Source organism: Amblyomma maculatum, chromosome 1 (genome assembly GCF_055883805.1).
Source record: "Amblyomma maculatum isolate TAMU_Amacu chromosome 1, ASM5588380v1, whole genome shotgun sequence".
In the NCBI taxonomy this organism is placed as follows: Eukaryota; Metazoa; Arthropoda; class Arachnida; order Ixodida; family Ixodidae; genus Amblyomma; species Amblyomma maculatum.
This window is the reverse complement of record NC_139344.1, coordinates 54,199,573-54,222,188: the sequence shown is the minus strand read 5'-3', so window position 1 is coordinate 54,222,188 and position 22,616 is coordinate 54,199,573. Positions and strand designations below refer to the sequence as shown.

At 50.1% G+C, this 22,616-nt stretch overlaps 1 protein-coding gene across 1 annotated transcript in view; it reads left to right on the top strand.

The window, feature by feature from the left end:
• The window catches only part of LOC146202399 (discoidin domain-containing receptor 2-like), a 187,477-nt gene that overhangs the window by 133,141 nt on the left and 31,720 nt on the right, over positions 1 to 22,616 (top strand). The window contains 1 exon segment of the mRNA XM_084588148.1: positions 8,105 to 8,336. Within this exon segment, the coding sequence (XP_084444274.1) occupies positions 8,105 to 8,336 (232 nt within the window).

The following is a 22,616-nucleotide window of genomic DNA, read 5'->3' as shown; positions in this document are numbered from 1 at the left end:
CAGGCAGCGGCCAATCCGTCACGACACAATACCCGTTCCATCCTAATGAGCCCGAACACGCCGGGCGGTGAATCGCAAATACGCGCCAAGCCTGGTCCTCGGCGCCGACCCGCCGATAGACATCGGGGAAAACGAGGGGGCGTGCCGTCTAGCGACGCGAGACCGGAGCACGGTCCACCTTTGCCGCGGACGGGCGGCTGGCCCGTTATTTCTTCGCTTCACCTTCCTGCTTGTCTTTTTTCGTCCCTCCTAATTTGTTCTTCTCGTCTTCGTACGCGCGCTCAGATACCCGACGACTGGTTACGCTGTAAGAGAGCAGTCAATAGCGGAATACGAAATGTCGCTTGCGGTAGAGCATTTTTCTAGCGTGCGGTACAGACTGCGCGGTCGGGTTCTGGCGTGAAGCGAAGCAACAGATCGCCTGACATTGGAGGACTGCAGCAGCTGCACGGGCCTACTTTTCGAAGCCCGGCCCAGGCCGCTGACTCTGCATGTAACCCAATCCGGGCGCGGCCCCACAGAAGGCCGCTGTAGGCCCGGTCCTGCCCAGTCCGATCCCCCACAGCTGCGTCAAGGCGACAAAGGACGCCGGGCCAGGAAGCACATAACTCCCACCAGATTACGGGCAAACGTAAAAAAAATAATGTGGTGTATATCTTGTAGGGTCGAGACAGAACGGCCTCAGGGAAATTGCTTTTATTTTGGTAGGTCGCAAACGTATTTAGATATACATGCATATTAAATCATTGAAATAGTGATGATAGAAACCTTTATTAACAAGGCTGGCACTTTTGCCTAAATAGAGGCAGGGAAAAGGGGAAGGGGGCGGGGCTGACGCGAATTCGACTCTACAGGAGGCAAAGCGCACCAGAGTCGCGTGCGAAATCGAAGAGCATCATTAAGGTATCTTTCGCGGTCACCCACGGTCGAATCCTACCATCAAGGCTGGTTATAGTGCTTGTGCGGTAGAGGCTGCGGGACTCCTCGAAAGCAGAAAAGTCCCAAAGCAGTCTCGTACCGAGGAACGAGCATCGGTTCTGCTGGCCGGGCCGGTCAGATCAGTAGACATCGATTCGGGACCATGTGGACGGGGGTTGTCTTCGGGACTGATGGATATAGGCGCGCGCCAACGTGCGAGTACGTCCGGAGTTAGAGCGGCCCCTGTGCGGGCCTTGTTCTCCAGAACCTGGCAGGCCCTCGGGTATAGGTAACAGCGGATCAGGCTCTGTGGGCACCATATCGTGGACTCGGTTCCTCCAGGCAAGGGGAACGTTGGGTTCGCAGTTCGTTTCTGTCTTAAGCGCAGTGAAAGGGACAAGCTTTCGACCATGCTTCTGCTTTTATGTTTTGTTGCCATTGTCCTACTTTTGCAATAGCGCGTGATATAGGAAAAAGGGGGATAGGAATAGTTGTCTGGGATGGAATTTGGCGGGAAGACGAAAGGAATGTGTGCCTCGCGTCGGGAGTGAGGTTATTTTCGTTATTAGCAGTTTTTGTATGGGTGAAAACTAGAACGTAATTTAAAAGTAATTGTATTAGTCTGCAGAAGTTATTGTACGTAATGTCATTATGCCTTTCGGGAGCGGTAATTAGTAATGTAATTCCTTTTCAAAAGTAATTTGGCAAAGCACATGAAACAGAATCTTTAACGAAGTGCCAAGCTGTCGGTAGCTTCCTCTACCGGCAGGGAGCGCAGCCTGTTGTTTCAGCTGCTCAGCCAGCCGGTTCGAAAACTGCATTAATAGGCGACACCTGTTCTTCATTAATTGGTGATATTCCAGGTGAGAACCAGGGCTAAATGACGCTCCAAGAACATAGACCATAATGTACTACATTGTGAGTGGTGTTCGCTTTCCAATAGGCAACTAGTTTGCGCGCAAGACTTTTTTTCAGTCATAATACTATCAATAGTGCTGGAATATTAATACAGATGGGACCATCGATATTGGCAAACATTTGGGATAACTGACTTTCAGCAAGGTTTAATACCTTGTCAAGGGTGTTTAAATGTGCAATGGATGATGATGATGATGATTATGGTGAAAGCTTCCAAGTGAAGATGACTGACAAGTAGAGGCGGAATAGCTATGGATTTAGTCCAAGTCTTATCTTAACGCGCTGCGCGACTGAGTAAGATGTGACGCTGAACGTCATTTCCTGCATTTAACCATGCACTTAAACTTTTCGGATTCTTTCAGAAAGACGTGGTTCCAAAAAGCCATGCGGCCTACGCGGGAGCGAGCACAATGTAACGCCGCGCCACAATTTTGTTAATATTTTTGGCATAGAGCGTCGGATCAGGACTGGCCGTTTTTTCCCTGAGGCGGTTCAAGTTCAAGAGAAGAAGTCGGACCGATCGACGGACACAATTGGTTATCCAAACACAATATTGGCGGTCATTACAGTGGCATGTGGTCTTATGTTGCCCACAATTTCAGGTTATGTTTACAGGGTGTGTTGCATGTGAGGCCGAACCTCGGGACTGTCAGCTGTATGTCGCAGTTTTGTGTAGTTATATAGGCTCCCTTCGAAGAATAACCTAAGGAGGCTATCGTATTGCATCACAAACTGAGGCCCTAGCTGCTTTACTTGACACTACTTTTGCTGTGTTTATTGAAACCCACCCTTAGGAGAGTGCGTGTATGGCCTCTTTCTAGAGATAGTACGTGCGTATACGCATCACTACTCATGGAGGAGAGGCAGTTAACATAGCAATCTCCAGGTGTGGAGGTCGGCCGTCAAGCTCTCAACATTCCTTGCGAGGAGGCTAGTGTCCTGGCTGCACAATAAGCTTAAGACTAAAATGTGATTTGGGCGTGGCCTTCCTAACGCTGTGTCGCCTTCCACAGAGCAGTCCTGTTCTTTTCTGTTCGATTCTTTGCTTGTAATGCGAAGTTGGTCCGCAGGTTGATTCTTCTGGGGATGTCTTCTGTCAGTTTATTTCATTAGACAGTCCATGGCTATGATTTTTTTTTTTTTTTGTCTGAGTGTTTTGTATCGGCCCAGCGACTTGACTGTTTTTTAAAGTTTGACAAAACGAAAATGAACAGATTCTCGAGGCCGGGAACTTATTGCTGACCAGAGTGTCGGTCGTAATGGTTTGGTTGTTATTTATTGATTCGTTGGATTCCGGCAATCGGGCTTTAAATTGAATTTCGTACAGGTGTAATTTCCCCAGTGGAAACGTGTGAAAAGCGACGCAACAGTTGAGGAAATTACGGCGATGGTCACCAAGTTCACTCGCAGTCATGGTTCATGAAAATAAATTTTCATGTCACGTACTATTGCGCCTAAGTAATCTTCACTATGGCGTCGCGTATGCTGCTGGGTTTTCTGCAACTTTCTATTTGTAGGTGATTGCGTTTGTATTTGATTTCTTTTTGCGCCAGTTTTAGTGTATGCCAACTGTGCATGGAAATTGAGCTTTATTTATTGGCTTAGCTTATTGAGATTTATTTATTGGCTCAGCTGCCTTGTGACGCTCCTCAGTTGTAGAGCACAGTTGATTTCATGTATGAAATTTGTTCCTTTGTTTTTCCGCACGTATCGCTTTGGATCTGTTTAGCTTTGGTCTCCGCTAACAATTTTGCTCTTCGCCGATCGTGCACGGGTTATCAGGCAGGGCGTGGTGCCAAATAACTGCATTACCTCTGCACCTGTATGTAATTCTTCTGAATACCATACAAAGCGTGTCATTTACCTGCTTGTATGTAGGCAAGTAAACTCAATCTCCCCAGTACTATTCACAGCTTGCTTAGAGGAAGTATTCAGAGACTTGGAATGGGAGCAGTTAGGGATAAGGGTAGATCGAGAATACCTCAGTAATCTGCGATTTGCTGATGACATTGCCTTGCTAAGTAACTCGAGGGATGAACTACAAATAACGATTGATGACCTAGACAGGAAAAGTAGAAAGGCAGGCTTGAAAATCAGTATGCAGAAGACTAAGGTAATGTTCAACAGCCTCGGGAAGGAACAGCAGTTTATGTTAGGTAGCGAAGCACTGGAAGTAGTAGGCGAATATGTCTACTTAGGACAGGTAGTAACCACAGATCCGGACCATGAAAAGGAAATAACAAGAAGAATAAGATTGGGATGGAGCGCATTTGGCAAGCACTCGCAGATTATGACAAGCAGCTGACCGGTATCGCTCAAGAGGAAAGTATACAACAGTTGCATCTTGCCTGTACTTACCTATGGGACTGAAACGTGGAGGCTAACCAAGAGAGTTCTACTTAAGTTGAGGACAACCCAGAGGGCTATGGAACGAAAAATGGTAGGGGTAACATTAAGAGATAGAAAGCGTGCAGAGTGGGTCAGAGAAACAACTCAAGTTACCGACATTCTAGTGGAAGTCAAGAAGAAGAAATGGCCATGGGGAGGACATGTAGTGCGAAGAGAGGATAACCGATGGTCACTTAGGGTAACAAACTGGATTCCAAAGGAATGAAAGCGTAGCAGGGTGCAGCAGAAGGTTAGGTGGGCGGATGAGGTTAACAATTTCGCAGGGGTCAAGTGGATGCAGCTAGCACAGAACCGTGTTAACAGGAGAAATATGGGAGAGGCGTTCGCCCTGCAGTGGGTATAGTCAGGCTGCTGCTGCTGCTGCTGATGATGATGATGTAATAATTGGAGCGCTCACCGTTTGGAGTACTATGCCTGTAACTACATATTACAGCTATAGGTACCCTTGTTAGTCACGTTTCTATTTTCATGATGTTCTCTTTTCTCAACGTGCACCGTCCTTGTAGGCTGCCATTCTTTGAGCTGGCAGGGGAAAAATAGAAATAATTTGCTAGTAAATAAATATTATATCATGATTGCACAGATATAGCTGCCATGTAACAGCGGACTTGCTTGAAAAGGTATTCGGAGCCTCTGACTCGTGCGTCCTTCCCCTTACGAACATCTAGGCCGACAAGGAAAAGGCGGGAGTACTGAACGCGTGACTATATTTTCATTCATTTGCAAACAGCGAGGACGACTGTATCTACGAATAAAGGCTATGAGTGAAGGCGTCACAAATACAGACGCCAAGACAGGCCCTGTACATCCACAAGCGAGACACTCAGTATATGCAGACAAAGTTGCAGCCGTTACTTGAATCCTACCGCATGCAGGCAATATCTCCCGCAACAAAGCGCACATAAGGCGACATTTTTTGGTGCACACACAGAGACAGTCTATTGATCTAGCCGCCCGTGCGCCCTCGTTGGACATGAGCATGGAAGTGCGTGCGTGCGGATTCGTCGCGGCCCCTCGTCGCTTTACTTTTTTTTTCTCTCCCTCTCTGCCGTGGCTTCTTTGCGTGCGCCGCCGCCGAGTTACATCTGTCGTGGTGATTCATATCTCCGCTGGGCCGCGTTATTGCCGCACTTTCCCAGCGGGCCCCGTGTGGACGCATGCAGCGCCGGTTTGCGCTGCTTGCAGGGTTCATTTCCAGTGCGAGGAACCGTGCCCGCCGTGTGTGTGTATGCCTGGGAGGAATACGGCACGACCTCGGCTGCAGTTGCTGCTTGCCGTTGTGGACCCGAGCTAGAAGCACGGGTAAGGGAGCTCAGTGCGGTCAACTGCGTGGGCGGCCTCATAAAGAGACGGGAATAAAAGTATGAACCGCTTTGTGCATGGGTAAAAATAATCACATTGAGAATAAATGCACACGTCGTTTGAAAAAAAAACAAAAAAAAAACAGTACTGTGTTTACGCGTATCTGTGTGTTCAAATAGCACGCGGCGGAGAAGCGTCTCTCTCAGTTTGAAAATGCGTGTACGGATCTAGGAACTCTCTAAGTTGTGTAGCACCTGGCTACTCAGTCGCCTTCGCTGCGTTCAAACCAAGTCGCTTTAGATCGGACGCATCAGATTTGATATGCTGTAGTAGTCAATAGTTATATAAAAAAAATGGGGGGGGGGGGGGATGCAAAGTTTGGCCGCAGTAGCGGTGTTCAACTGAGGCGGGCAATTTTTTCTCATGGCTTGAGAATGAATGAAACAGAGAGCATATCATCGAGGGCACTTCTATGCTCGCGGTAAATGGGAAGATAGTTTTAGCAGGGAAATAAGACAGGAATTATCTCAAACAACTGATGCACTTATTGCCAGCGCAAACGTCCCCACTTTCTTTTTGTCTACTGTATGTACTGCTCATCCGTCTCGTGATAAGAGCTGTTTCTTTTTAGAAGTCGCTGCGTGAAAATTACTGATTAAGTTTTGCATGCTATCAATGCAAACACATCGGTTCTCTTTTATTGCTGTCTGGCAAGCATATAGGAGAATTAAGGTAGAATAAGTGTTTAAAGCACAAAAAGGCAACACGGATGAGGAAAATGTTTTCGGCGCGAAAGTGGTTTGGGCCGCCGGCGCTTCGACAGCACTTGCAATCAGCACGCAGGTGCAGGTAGAGCAGAGTACGAACGCAAAACAAGGACAACAGTGCAGCAGAAGTGAAAATGTAGGACATTCGAAGACAAAGCAACGAGGCGTGGGCAAACTCGGGAAACGAGGCTTCTGCTGCGTGGTTCGCCAGTCCATCCTTCAATGCTGACTCGGTAAAATATCGATTGCTCGGGATCTACCCTGATTGTTCCCGGGGACATCAATATTGCTGCGAAGCGCGGGTTTCGAAATAGTTCTGCAGACACGAGGCTGCCCGAGTGGTGACGAAAGAAGCGTTTACGTCCGCGCTGCTACACTATATACCTCGTTCTAGGCGGCCGTCGCGTAACTTCTCTGCGAAGCACAAAACGAGCGCCACCCGCGCGCGAGTGCACTCTGCGCCGAATTTATAGCTTCTGTTCGGGGTGCGGGGCTCCCAAGTCAAATAACTGGCGATGTTCGCTGGCGCCAGTATCTCGCTCGGGTACACTGCGCCCAGAGGTGCGTGTGTGTGCGCACTCCTCCGGCGTGGCCAGCCCGCAGACTGAACCTAATGAATTCCATCTTGGGTCGCGCGGCGTGGTTTAATTAAAACCCGATTGTCTGTAGCTGAGGCAGGCCCGCCGGGCCGAACGCGCCGCCAGATATGGCTGAGAGTCTCGCCGCCGTTCTAATGGGGTTTCCCCGGAAACACGAAATCCGGGAACAAGGGGCTGCTTTCCCGCAGCGCGCACGCGCAAGACTGAGAAAGACGCTTAGCGAAGGGGTGAGGTGGGCTACCAGAAGTGTGCTGCAAGGCGCGCATTCCGGGCCCCTCTTGTGCGCTGGAGGAAGGAAGTGAGCCAGGTGCAACGTCTGCGAAACGCCTGGACAGACGCGATAGCAGCAGCCAATGTCGCGTTTGCGGGCGCACACCTAATGATGGAGTGCAAAGGCACGCGGGCGCTGAGCGCCGATGCCATATTCCAAAGGAGGGGCAGACCCCAGAACTGCCGAGATTACTCGGCAAGACGGGATTGCTTTTTTTTTTTTATTGTTATTAACAACTTAGGTCAGTGGAAGAAGTTTGGGTAGACGAAACCTGAGACTTTGCACTGGCTGCCAAAAATTGACTGTCTTTGTCGAGAACTTTTTCTTCCCTTGCGCGCTGGGGGTATAACGCTGAATTAATTCTATTAGAAATGTAAGAATGGGCACGGCGATATCTTCGTGCCTGACTCGAATGCACAGCGGTGGCGTCTCGCTGATATGTAACTGAAACACTATTGTTTTTAGTTACTTGCGCACTGGTTTTAACTGTACGGTCTAAATAGACGAAACGAATTCGTTACCGAGCGCTTATATTTGCTACAAAGACCGTGCGGATCGGTGAAATAGAGCGTGATTTCGATGGCCGCCCGCTTCGCCCGGCAGATAGTGTTGACGACGTGCTGTTTTTCGTACAACGTTTTGGTTTGCGTTCGCAACCCCTTCTCTGTATTGACATAATTCCGAAGCCTTCTCTGTGATGTTTCATTCGGGGAATTCTCTCTTTTTATTTCGGCGAAAATAGAATTTTCACACAGTTTCGGGGAAATTTAAGAATAAAAAATTATCTTTATTTTTTCTTTAATGGGGACTATTCGAGCCGGTGCAGGGAATAAAACTCTTAAATATCGATTTCTGGGTATAGTAAAGGTTGGGTTAAGGTGTGGACCGTGTGTAAACCTTCTCTCCTTTGTCGTTCGCAGGCTTTTACGGGAGCTGAATGGCGGCGCCTGGTGCCCGGCGCCTCAGATATCACCGCAGACGCACGAATACCTCGAGGTGAACCTGCGCTCCGTGCACGTCCTCACCTCGCTGGCCACGCAGGGCCGCTTCGGCAACGGCCAGGGCCGCGAATTCGCCGAGGAGTTCATGGTCGAATACTGGAGGCCGGGGCTTCACAAGTGGTTGCGCTACCGGAACCGGACGCAACACGAGGTACGTATACCTAGCCCGTAATGAAGGCCTTTCTCTTTTACAATGGCCAGCTCAGCAAAATTGTTCCCATTTGTCGTATGGGGCCATCGCGTCTCGCACTGAATTTCTTCGTTGAGCTGTGTAGCAAGCAGCCAATCTCACCAATGCTCATTTCAGGTAACGTGGAAAAATAGCGGACAGTTTGATGACTAGTACTTGTCTGACGAGTTAGCTCGAGCATCTGTCTGGCCATTGCATTGCTATCAGCGTATTCTAAACTGTGCATGTGTTTCTAAAAATTAGTTTGGTTATCGTTTGAACCGCTATGAATGTTAAGTTTGCCAGCTTTGGAGTGGCATCGACGATATTTCTGGCTTAAAAGCCATTCTTATTGAAACAGTCTCGTGTCAGTCGCCGCATGGTCGCTCTAATGTGAACATACGGAATCACCAGGAAATGTTTGATGTCACTTCTTGCTGTCATGGATGTCTACTGTAAAGTTCAGCAGGGTTTACCGCATCAGCCTCCTCTGATGGGAAACGATCGCACCCAATTGGCGTGAGTTGGGTCCATATCGTTCCTAACACCGCAGTAAAAAGCAATGAAGAGCGTGTATTTGTGTTACGGACGAGTCATTGTCATGCACGCTTTCTTGCTTTGTTTATTCAGATGTTTGTTGTTCAGGCGACCAGTTTGTCATGTTCTACGTGAGTAGGTATTTATACTTTTTACGTTAGAATCGACGTTCTATGCATAAGACCGATAACGACTTACACAAAAGAGGGCTCCGAGAGGCCGTGACTTTCACTTCGTTAGGTGGTCCTCGCGACATTAACGTTCCCACAAATATTCGCAGAATGAAAGCTAGCAAAAAAAAAAAAAAAAAAAAAACAGAAAAGAAAAGAAAAGGTGGAATTAGTTTCGACATATCTTAGTCCCCGCAGTTGCGTTTCCTTACTTCGGGTTCACTGCCTGTTCTCTAGAAAATAAGCAGAGAACAAAGCAAGCAAGCAAGCAAAAAAAAAAAAAAAAAAAGAGTGGTCAGTGGTGGTATGTTATCAGAGGTGGCAAAGTTTTTGCGATCGGCGCACATGCATACGTCCGCGGTGGCGTTTTCAGTATTGACATATGCTTACATTGAGGATCACAGGCCGCGTTATGCTTGCGTGCTTACATTTCGTCGTGTAGGCTTTTTTAAATAGAAAATAAAACGCACTCTTAACTTGTGAAGACTGAGAATAAGCAACAGTAATCGAAACGTTTGTAAAGTTACCATGCTTGGACGCATGCGCCGCGCGAATACGACATCCTTCGCCCTTAAGCTTTGTCCCATCTCTACTTACTTGAATGCCAGCAGCAAAGCAAAGTACATCCTTATTTCTTTATTTTGTTCTGTAACCCACGAAAGGAAGCGCATTCTTTAGCGCAACAGCGCGTTTAGGCGTCCCGTCGGAGTGCCGCGCGATGCGTGAGTTCCTGGCGTTTCTGGCTGAAGGACTGCGCGCGGAATGTCCAGAACGCGAAATCCTCTCGCCGCCAACAGGACCCACTAAGCTACACGAAGACAATGTCGCTCCGATTCTCGTACAAAGTGGCTACCTGCACTCCAGAACGGCTGCGAGTTGTTTAGCTGTTCACTTGCGTCGCGTCCTTCCCCGTCTCTCCCGTCTGCCTCCCCCTTCGCGTTTCCACGACCCAGGCTCGCCACCGGAATTCCTCATATGATTAGTTGCGAGTGTTTTGCACTTTGTGCCTCTGCGGCTTGCAAAAAGACATTGCATCTGCATGTATCTTTGCGGAGGGGCAGTGTTTACTTTTTTTTTTATACATACTACTGACGTGTTTTGAGAAGCAATACATATTAAGGCACGCGATGAGAAAACAAGAAAGTACACGGGTTTCGGTGTGGGCTAAAAATGGTAGCGCAGGTTCTAATGTACTGATTGCAACCTCAGCATTCAAATGCATGTCGAAAACATTTATGCTTACGTCGAGGGATATATAGGTAGCCAAGAATGGTTCACAAGCGTTAGATATATCATATATCACATTAAGAACCGTTTACTGCAAGGTTTATTTTATGCCTCACAGGCTGCTGCACACGTGTGAACACCACTGAATCGTGGGACGAATGGTAAAAGCGCATCGCAGCTGTCATAATGGTCCTGCCCGTATACGTCACTCCCGCAGTCATGAAAGCCCGGCACTCAGGGGTAAAAGTGGCAGCTAATCACGCGAGCAGCGTTTAGGATTCAGCCCTCGACTTTTTGACGCCAGCTGCCGTAGTGTGCATTTAAGTGCAAGGAAATAGTCGGAGTGTATGCGCAATACATGCCTGCTTCCAGCCTCCGACTTGTGGACCATAATCTTCAGTCAAGCGCTTACTGTTCGCACGGCAGTGACGGGGGCTATAACGCATGTCACAGTGAATGACGAGGCCTGACTTGCGTACCGAACCTTATAACAGCTTCGGCAAGCGTTGCGACGTAGTTAATCTGGCAACTCGTTGGTGGGCTTATGTTGATTGTGCCATTAGCGGCAGACACGTCTTTCTCTGCCACCGGAACGCCAGCTTCGACGCAGGTAATCGAACCCGCCAGCCGTGGGGCCAGCAGTGCTGGGACGCCCGAGCCACTGTTTCTCGGCGGTGGGTGCATGTCACAACGTGCCCTAATCTGGAACAACACCCGCCGGTGTCGAGCAGGCGGAGCAAAAGTTAAAAGGAAGAAAAAAAAAATCAAAACGAGAAAGATGAGATCCTGAACAGACACCGGCACTGTCTCTCACGACGCGAGAGCCGCCGCTCGCGGCAGGGGACCACGACCTGAACTTCGGAGAGAGCCAGTGCTGGCGCGCAGTCCCACCACCGCCGCGGGCTTGCCGTTTTCAGCCGCAAATTAGCGCCGCACTGGCACTAGTTTGGTCGCTCTCGTCGTATGTGGTGCAATGCCAAGAGCTCGCAAAGAAACGCCACTGCCAAAGCGATACGGCTGGAGACGGGAGGTAGTGATTAAAAAAGGAAAAGAAATGATCCGCGAGTCGGGTGGAGGAGGGGGGGGGGGTGTGGGAGGGTGGCGGGGGCACAAAGCACTGTCCTTGTCGGTTGACTTGGAAGCACATCGCCGCGTGTAATCAGATGCCTGAGTTCAGTCCTACGCCTCTTCTTAGACCCTCGGAGCGCAACGAAGGTTCCTCTCCTTCCACTTCGTGGGGAATAAGCGGTCGCGGTCGCGGCTCAGACACACTGCGCACATTCGTCGCGGTCCGGCAGGTACAGCACCGTCTGGCTGCTGTAGAGAGCAGACTCGTGTGACCGCTGCTGGCATGTCCCATGCCCCCTTTTGCTCGATGCCATTCTAAGAAAAGCTGTCTGGGCGTCGCCACTGCCGTCAAAGGCCGATGATCGCTAAAGTGCGCGCGGAAAGAAATAGCGGAAATTCGAAGTATAGTGCTAGTTCTGTCTCAAGTATTCTCAGCAGTCCAGAGAGCGCGTGTCTCGTACCCATTGTGTAACAGTGGAAAACAGTGGCCATTCTAAAGACACTGGCACGACAGTGGCAAAGACACACTTGCAAGTGGATTTCGGGGGCCAGTGGAAAGCAGTTGCAGGAAAGAAGACATTTGCCTGCATTTCCAGACGGTGAGAACAGTGCAGATGCGGAACTGCATTCATGCGCACCGGGCCAGAGTAACACGGAATTGGGAGAAAGACTTCTCTTAGTGAACAGCGACGTCATATTTCTTCCATTTGGTTGTTTGTGCCGCTTCCTAAGCTGTTCAAAACTCATGGGCGCCTTCGCTGCAAATGGGAGGGCGCGTCGGGTACACTGTGCAAGAATACTGGTCATTGTTCTTGCACCGTGGTCGGGCACAAGAACGACAGTCTCATCGGGCTCTCTTTGCGGGGCACAATGGGGATTATTTTACATGTGGTCAATAATGATAGTACTCCAATGTGTAGTAAATATAACTGTCCGGAAAAGTACACTGACTTGTAGTGGTGGCTCAGCACGTAATGAGGGTTCGGTTCTTGGCCGTGGCAGCTGCAGACTCATAGACGCCATATATGCCAAATTATCCGCGCACTCTATTTCGGTACTCGTTAATGCACAGCAGGTTGTCCAGATCATGATCTAGAGGCATGATTGCGGTCTCTAAAAGGAACCGTATCTCAAAATTCGGTTAAGCACCGTCACCTAATGCAAATAGGCGGTATTTTTATGAGGGAATAAGCACACATTTTAAGGACACGGCGACCTGTTTATGCAGCACAATTCGGAATAACACATGCGCTCTTTGATAGCAGTTTGAGTCCCATTGATTAAAGTAAATGTTTCCTTTTTCTACATCCAGAATTAACAAAGCGAAACAATTTATCATTTCTCTACGTTATGCTAGCTTCTATAGGTTGGGATTTGAGTACTCTACAGCCAAAATCGCCGTTCAGCGCTGTGGAATGAGCTGGGTAGCGAAACCAGAAGTTGGGGCGCAGTACTTTTGAGATAACTTTGTTAAGGAATCAAAAGTCCTCCTCCGCTTGGATTCATCTACTAATAATTGCAAATTACAAAATTGCTAATAATTACAAATCAATAACCAATCATTTTTTCGTTTCTGTTAATTTTGTTTGGGATCGTCTGCACACCAATGTGAATCAGCACACGCGCGTGCTTCATTTTTCTTAGCTGCACAAAAATCATCATCGGTTCGTACCGTTCCCTTCGGTCCACGGCTCGTGCTTCATGTTCGAAGAAACTGTTACGCTGGCTATTCGTTCTTAAGCGCTGACGGGGAGCGGTGCCTGTACCGTCGCGCTTACGGACACCAAGCTAGGCCGATCATACAGCGCACGCCGCAGGATGAAGACGACGAACGGCACCAGGGTGTCGGTGAATGCAGAAGTTAAAGGCAGGAGGCAGACCAAATGCACCAGCAGTGGGACGCTCTCTCAACCCCACGTCAAGGAAAGACCGCTGCGGCCAAGCCTTGCCTCCATCCGGAGAAACGAAGGCGATCAGCAAGGCAGTGACGGACACGAGTGCAGCACCCAAGCCCGCGACAACCGCCTTACTGATCCTGTAGGTCGGGACTCACCGGTCAGGCCGGCACAGAATGGACACATCTTGAGAGGTGAAAGATGTCTGGATCGAGAGGAGGGCAGCAAGCTACAAGATGACGAACATAAGGATCCCAGCTGTGACGAATGCCCAGCAGGCGCTGCAACGAGAGCTGCCTTGCGCGCTGCAAGGCAAGGAAGGCGCGATCTTGTCTTAGGAGCGATAGAAGGTTTCCAGCGAAAGCCACGTGAACTTGGCAGCAATGAAACACCCGACAGGGCTAACGCCACTCAGGTGATGCGGCAGGAGGACACAGAGCGGCCGCAGAGCTATTTGCGACGCCCCGTAGTTATGAATGGACACCGCGGCGTCGACAACCGGAGCCTGGCAACGACAGCTGTACGCGGCAGATCACGTTTAGAGAGGGTTCAGATTCTGCGAAGCGCAATGACACAAGTTCCCGCGCAAGACCTATCTAGTGGCATCGAAGTCTCACAGTCTTCGACGTTCCTGGCCCGTGCCGCCGGTCGCTCTTGGTCGGCGCGCTGTGGTCCAGCCCTCTTTGCTATATCTGTCGTCTCAGCGAGCGTCTTCGCGTGCATGTCTTTTCAAGTCTTCTCGGTGCTGCGCACTTACGGAAGTCCCGGCGAGTGGCCCGTCCAGAGCCGGACAAACGACTCGGCGGCCGGGATTCACCACTCATCCACGGCTTCGACTGCTTTGCGGACGGCTGCCGAAGACGAAGATTTCCAGACCGCTCCGAACTCGACGGACTTCGAGTGATTTCCGCCATCTTGGCTGCCCTCTGCCACCGTATGCTTGCAGCGAACGTGCTATCGTGTAAGCGTGTTCAGCTCTCGGACCATGTTTGTGGACACATAACGCAGGTGTTGGTGAATACGGGCGGCGTTATAACGATAATCAGCGCTAGCGATAATGTGTGGTATACTTGCCGCGTAGGTGCCGAAGGAACGGGAAGAGACAAAGCGCACGCCAAACACAGCACAGGGATGAGCAAAGAACGGATGAAGGGCAAGCAAAGCACAAATCAGTGATAGACTAAGGACAAGCCAAGAAAAGCTGAGGAAAATCTAAGAAAAAAATGCTACGAGAACACGTGACAGAGCCAACTATAGGTTTTAGGCGACGCGCGAGCTCGCTATGCAGAATTGAGCTAAGCACGAGCGGAAGACGCGAGCAAAGCGGGAGAAAGTAAGACAAGCCATCTAGCTCACGTAAACAGTGTTCACACTATGTATAAGTGCCAAACTGTGATGTCCTTGTCATTCGTTGAGATTAAAACGTATATAAACCACAGGAGCCCGTATAGGCGCGTCAATGCGGAACGTATGACTCTGTCGTAGTTTTGTTGTTCGGTTTCTTAAGCATATACGAAACAGCGCAGACACGGCCGTCAACGTTGCGTTCATGGGGCCGGCGCCGATGCCGTATAGTCTGGAACCTACAAAGCAGCCGCGCGTCGTCGAATCTCGCGCTGGGCCCCTCGGCTCTTATCTCGCCGAACGCATCTCGAAACCCGAAATATTCGCGTCCCGAGAATTCGCTCAGGCGTCTCCGCACCACCCGCGCGCTGGCGAAGGGTCGGCGACGGCTCATCGAGATCGCGGACAGCTACGGGGTTTGTGCCGGGATTCCCGCTTTAGCAACATATTCGGCCGTGCAAGCTCTGCTCCGCGACGTCGTATAAAAATGGAGCGATGACAAAATGCGCTTGACGCCGTGCATGTGTGGGTGCTTGGTTGGCTTGGCGGGCGCGGGGTGCCGAGCGCCGGAGCGAGACGGTATTCTATCTCGCGTCGACATCGGCCTTATCCGATGTTGCAAACGTTGGCGGCGGGAGCAGGTGTACAGTGCGGTCTCTTCAGCGCAAATGGCGGAACCGTGCAGTAGAGAGCAGGACGCCGTGTGTGCATCTATATAAGGGCGCGGCATGTAGCGCCGCTGTAGCTTAGAATAGGCATAACTTGCATGTATTCCACGCATGGACTTGAAACTCCAGTGCACTGAGGCCCAGCTATATGAGCAGAAAGGTTGATGCCTTCTGCCACGTAATGCGACCCCAAGAATGTTTCATTTCGGCGTACGCTGGAAGGGGCGTAGTCTGGAGTTCTGTTCCAGCGGCACCGCAGTGAAAACATGGTTCCCTTTTCATGCTAGTCCTTTTTTAAATTTCTTTTTCTTCACTCCTCTGCTTTTTGAATCGTCAGAAGGGCATAGACTCGTCATAACACAATTTTCTTCTATATATATATATATATATATATATATATATATATATATATATATATATATATATATATATATATATATATATATATATATATATATATACACGTGTGTGTGTGTGTGTGACTGATCTGATCTGAACGCGTTTAGCTTTAGCGTGACCAATAGAAGTCATTCGACCAATGGAATGTAAAATTGTGGAGCGTGAGCTCCATTTGTTGCAGGCAGGTTCGCCCAAACCAGACTGTTGTAATGTGCTGGTGAATAGCAGTGGTGACTGCCTCCGTCACTCAGAAGCGCACAGAGCCATCATCGGGGTCAGTTCTGTCGTCGCCGTCGCTGCCAGTACGCATACATTTTCAAATCTTTACGCTTGCTTCACCCTTCACTCTTAACTACCAAGGGATGGGGCAGGAGGTTTTACTAACAGGACGTGCAAGAACACATTATGAAGTAGAATAGCCTAAACAAGGATAACAGCGGCAGGGCGATAAACTACATGGCATACAACAACGCTACATGAGAAGTTTACTGACTCACTATCAACTTCTAGCACTAAGTTGTACTGAACGAGCAGTTCGTGCTTTTAGTTCTGTAACAGATGCCGAATTGTAGATTTTTTTTTTTTCTTGCTTGCTTGCCTGCGCGAATTGGCCTCGAGTTGTGGCGCCACCATAAAAATTAGCAGAGGCTGCCGGCGCAAGTGGTTCTGCTGGCTAAGGCCGCTTTTTGGTAAGAGATCAGGGCAGGCAGGTGCTCGGTCACGGAAGCTGAAAGAGACCGCGAAAGGCAAGGGCGAGTGGCATACAGTATGCCATTTTTGGAGCAAAGCGCTTCCCGGGCATGCTGCCTTAACAATCTGACACGTTTATACTTGCGTTGCATTATTCGTTCGGCGTGATAGCCCGTCGCAGGTTTCTGTGTAGAAGACATGATATCGTTTCACAGTATACAATCTTTAACCCATCATAGTAAACTCCGAGCGCGTGGGAGCCGCGAGACACATGCGGTCATTTGTTTTTCCATGCCAGCCACCACACTGGCTGACTGCTGGGCTCAGCACGAAGTCCACGTGCTGGCAACGTGCGTCCTTCGAGACAAAGCGTTCGTGCATTCACGCCGACGTCTCCATGAGTCCCTTTGCGGAAGGGGGGGGGGGGGGGGGCGGCGGCACAGATAGGTTCGTGCGCACCATGCCGTCGTTGCACCTCGTCTCTGGGCGCACAAGCGTTCCTGCCCCCTTTTTCGTCCTCGTGTCGACCAGGTGGCCCCGGGGCGCGAATCCGACGCGCGGGAAAATAAACACCGGCCCGTGGGCCCCGTCCGAAATCGTAAAGCGGCGGCGCTTGCGAACATAAACGCCCACGCGCCGCTTGCCCCCGCCTGGCCTCCGCAATTGTTTTACTGGGCGCGCATTGCTTTCCGCCACACCACCCAGTCTGGTTACGTGCAGCATCGCTCAAAGCGAGATGCTTGTAAGCGAGCCAGCGCTTCACTTTTGTGCGCGGCGGAGTAACATAGTTGTGGAATTAGCAGCGCTACCTGCGACTCCACTAAAGCAGTGATCATAGCGGTGGCCGGCCTTGAATCGCAAGGAAATTCTTCGTAGCGGCATTTGATTCTACCGTTATGTTGTAGGCGGCGTGGGGAGGGCGTCCTTTTTTCATTTTTTTCTCTTCCTGCCCACTCAAGCGGACGTGTTTTATAGTATAGACGCGTTCCGCATTGTACCCACCAAGAGCGAGATACTTTGGGGGCTATCCTTTGCGAGCATCAAGAAGTTCACATCCTCGGCGAAATACGACCTCTTTTGTGACAAGGGCCGGATTTATTTGTCCTTGACGAAACCAGTGGTCCCATTTGCTATTTCTTGGGCTTCTTTTTCGACGAAATGGGGTTTAGCACGGTTTTCCTGCTTAAAATATCTCACTTGGGGAAGAGGGGGGCCGAGCCGCATCAGCCCTTTTAATCTGCCTCTGAGTAAGAGCATGCTTTGATACTTTAGCTTGCTGAAATGACATCATGGACTTGACCAGAGCGGTGTTCAAATTATCATATGTATCAACCTGATTTTCTTTCCGTCGCTTCGTTTTCGCGAAAGCTCCGCTCTTTAACGCTAGAAGAAAGCGTTCGCATCTCGACAAATGGTGAGGGTCTCCCTGGTCTCCAGCCCCTTATCGCTGGCCGCCCCAGCAGTGCATGGTACTGTGTGCGTAAATCCTTGGCACGCTGGCATGGCGCTGTCTCTCTGCAGCCGGGCGACCCGTCTCTGCTGCGCCGCGCTGTTTTGTCGGCGCGATTTGCGGCGCAAAGGTTTTCGTTTCGAGACGAATGACTCTGTTTATTCTTGGCCGCGGCGGGAGCCGAATGCCACAGCACCCCGTGGAAGGCTGTTGCTTGGCGCAAAGGCGCGGTTAAATGGGCGTTGGGGGGTTGCGGGCAAGGGAGAGCGGACGTGAAGCCGGTGGTCGTAAAACGGTCTGCTTGGTGCCGACGATCAGTTGACGGATGCCAAAAATCTGGAGTTTCACTGGCCTCGCCACCTGCTCCGTGCTTAGGAAGGGACGGGCGGGAGGGAGACGCTCAGCGCCGCAAGCTCTCAGCGAGGAATTGATAGGCGGAAACGGGGTGCCTGATCTCGCTGAAGTCGATAAACGTCGTAGGAGTCGCGGAGACTCATAAATAACATCTAATCGCCTATGCTGCGTGCCATTATTGCCGTCACCAGGCGCGGCCGAGTTAATTTCAATCGCAGTAGTTGGTGGATCGTCCATTACCCCGCATTGTCATCGGCTGCGTGCAAAAAAAAAAAAAAAGGAATAAAACAAATGTTGATCAAATGTGGATTCGCAGAGATAGCGGAACACCTCGCGCCGCGTCCTTTGAAAAAGAAAGCTCAGGAATCATATCCAAGGACGGCCAAAAGCGCGCTCTTCTTTTTTTTCTTCTATAATTGGTTTAAAACAGGCTTACAATTAATCTATGGTAGCCAGAAGAGGGCATGCGCTACTCACGCGCTTTCCTCCTGCAGTCTGAGCATCTGCCTGCAGGCGCGCATTCACCTCAATGCGCTTTGCGAAACCGCGCGCTGAGTTGAGCCGATGCCAGTAACACCGGCGCTAAGCGTCTGTACTCCATGCCTCCTTTTTCGTCTCGATACATTAGCGTTCCCGGCGCTCTACCTACGTGCAGCGGGAGCGGCGGCGGCAGCAAGAAAAGCAGCGGCTCGGGTGCTTGCTGCGTCCACTGAGCACACACCCGCGTAGTAACACCACACACAGACGCACTGACACGCAGAGCACTGACACGCCGGGCGAAAGTGGTTCGCAGTGGCTGTTTATGGTGGGAGGCGCCGGAGAATCTGTATAATGACCTCGGCGGATAGCTCCATCTGCGGCCCCTCCACTCCCCGCGTTCGATTAATCCCAAATCCGGGGCTATCCCCGCGGCTCTCACTCCTCTCCGCGGTCTTCCAACGCGAGCGCGCGCCATCGCCCTAGCCTGTTCCTCGTTTCTTTTCTTTTTCTTTCTGGGCAACGCTGACGCAAAACGAAACTGGTTTCACCTCTCCGGGATCAAAGTAGCTGGGTAGTTTCCGCCCTGTGCCGCATTTTTCGGGACATACTACCACCGCTTTTATTTTTTGTTTGTTTGTTTTATTATTTTGGAGCTCTTACTCGTCGTGTAGCCAGCGGGGCTGTCAGGCGCTGTAAATAAGCAGGGGCCGGGGCCAATTACACACAGGCAACTAAGCGCATGAAGAACGAGAAGCGTGGTATCGGCGCGAAAATAGAGTTCTTCGATGAAATGCACATTCTTCGTGTTGTACAAGGCAATGAACGCCGACACATAAATAAAGAAAACAACACATTAACAACGTGTCTACTACGCGCGCGGCAACCAAAATCCGCTTTTTTTTTTTTTTAGGAAAGCAGAGCTACCGTTATTTTTTTTTTTTTGATTCTCGTTATTTCATCGCCTCCAACCTGCGTCCACAAGCCGCGAACCACAATAAAATGGTAGTTCTTTATGCCTCTCAAACCACAATTCCTTGGAATGATGTCATCGCTTGCTATAGGGTTGGCGAGCCAATACACCCGTGGCCGCACGGCGACGTACTCGACGCTGTCACCGGCTAGTTGAGCTGTTCCAGGTGTCGAGGAGCTAGTCCACTATAGACGTTTGCATCGGGCGAGGAGGACGTCAAAACGCCTCCTCTCTGGACTGTTGCAAACTGGTTCCCCTTCCGCTTCCACCGCACTGACATCAGGCGCACACAACAGCTCAGCGAGCATTATGGAGACGCCCAGGGGGCCCTCGTTGCAAAGGTCTATAGCCCACAACCGTGTGAAAACATAATAAGAATGCCGTGGCCCAATAGCATACACGTTCGACCGCGCTCTGAAGACGGATGTTCTACCGTATACGAGCTTTCACACACAGCAAATGCTCTCGCACGTTGCCTTGGCATTTTCCTCTTTTTCTCCAGCGTCCTGGTTTGGCAGAGGTTTAAGGTCTGCTTGATTTAGAGTTAACGGAGCTGTTTGAAAGGGCAAACTCAAGCTAATTCTGAGACAGTCCACGTTGAGCGTTTTCGGCGACCTCGCTCATATGCCTCAATAGTACTCTGTTAACTTCTTCATCTTGCGGCGTAATTCTTGTTGGATTTGGTAGATATTAAAGGAAAAATATTTTAATCTGCTTATGGTGGCGGCTATATTATAGCTCAAACACTAACCACAAGGTATTGTCCAACGGGAGTTCTTACTGAACGATGCCAATAGTGACGGTTGGTTAGTCTGCGTGCAGTTAACAGTCTTTTCATATGAAGCGGTACAAGTGAGCAGTGTAACGTGAGTGGTAAACTTAAGTGGACGAAAAAGAGGCAAAAAAAAAAAAAGGAGGTTGAAGCGGCAGGAGAAAACTACTTAAGGAAGCATGAAGAAGGAAAAAAGGAAAATGCCTAGCTATCGGGTTCAATTCCCAACCCTTTGGTTGGCTGCGCTTAACCGCTTAAAGGAAACAGGTTTCTCGACATAAACACTCTCTTGCTTTAAACTACGCTGTTCTACATACAGTCTACAAGGGCCCTACAATCCAACAAGCCTCTACAGTTCTACAAGTACCCATGCAGGTGAACCCACGGGCAGCGCCTTGTACGGCGGTCGACACGGCACCTGGGACTGCGGCGGTGACGAAGAGCCCAAGCTCGCTGGCGAGGTACCTAATTGGGACCTCGGGAGTTGGGGGAGAAGCCGGACGGCCACAGCTGAACCCAACCCCGAGATTCAGCCTCTCTGGCCGAGCGCCTCTTTCCCTGCGATCGCAGAGGTCTCATTTCGCCAGTCGAACGGGATGCCGGCGAAACAATCCTTGGAAAGGACAAACCACCGCGACCGAGACTGTGCGACTCGACCACGGGGAAAAAAGAAGTATCTGCGGTGGAGGCAGATAGGGATGTGTAGCGTTTGTTCAGATTCACGGACCAGCTGAGTTTTTTCTCGATTTAAAGAGAGGATGGGGAAAGAGGGACTAATCGCGTTTCAGTATCAGAGCTGATTAGACTGAAGAAATACGCACTTGCACTTTCCTTTCTCTCGTGCCTCGAGTGACCGAATTTGTGACGGATATTTGTTCAACTGACAAGGGAAGCGACGGTGGCTGGCCAAGACAGTGGGGTCACCGCAACGCATTGATAGTACCAGAGTCCCTTAGTACAGAGATCGAATGACGCACTCGTGCGTTTTTCTTTGTGTTGCTATAGTTCCTCACCGACCAGACCAGCTGTGGAGCAGAACAGTTGTACCGAATCGACCAGTTCCGATTAGTGCAGGCTTGTCTAACACGCTAGTCTAACACGATAACACCGCCGAGTTAGTCTTTATTTATTTATTTATTTTAGTAACCCTCACGACATTATGTTGTCGAATACTCCATGTTGACATTTGTAGATACTGCGGAGGCTGCCATGAACAATGCGCGAAATTTTGTGTTTTGTAGCGAGAGCTTTTTTCTATAGTCAGTAGCGCATTTCGCCGTGTGCCAGTTTGGCCGCAAGTGCGCATGCTCGAAACCACCGCTGCATCGCGAGTAACGCGCGGCGCCTGAAAAAAGAGAATAACGTCTTGCCAAGCGGAGACTCCAAGATCCAGTGCAGCAGAGACGCCCGAACAAAGAGAGGAACGCATTGCCAAGCGGAGACGCCAAGATGCAGAGTGTAGTAGTAGTAGTAGTAGTAGTAGTAGTAGTAGTAGTAGTAGTAGTAGTAGTAGTAGTAGTAGTAGTAGTAGTAGTAGTAGTAGCAGTAGTAATTGGTTCACAGGAAGGGAAAAGCGCAGTATCTGTTACACTTGTTTCTTGGACATGTCTCAACCCCGCTGTAAAGGATTGGAGAAAGGTGGGAGAGAAAGTGGAAATACCAAGAGCAGCCGTAGTGGAGGGCTACGCAGTAATTTTGACCACCGGGGGATCTTTGACGTGCACTGACATCGCGCACCACACGGCCGCCTCTCCGTTTCGCCCCCATCGTAACGGAGCCGCCGGCAGAGCGTTAAAAGCGGCGCATAGCAGCAGCAAAGAGAGAATGAGCGTAAGAAGGCTAAGAGAGCAGCGGAGACGCCCGAACAGAGAGAGGAACGGCTTGCCAAACGGTGATGCCAGACTTCCGAGCGTAACAGACGGCGCATAGCGGCCAATATGGGGTCTATGAAAGAGTTCATTCAACGCGAACTAACAGAAGAGGATGTGAAGTCACGTCGTGTGACTGATCACTCTATTTGAGTTTCCGAAAGTGCATCTGCAACCTGGACATTTGAAGCAGACTTTGTGAACAATCCGTTTGGACAAATGTGTAGTGTGTGCGAGGGGCTGTGGCACCAAATGGACTTGACACCGGGGAGTAATCCGATATATGAGACTTTGCGTTTGGAGACTCTACCAAATCGAAATACTGTATGGACAAAATTGAGACCGCTGCATGCTACTTCACAGATCATCG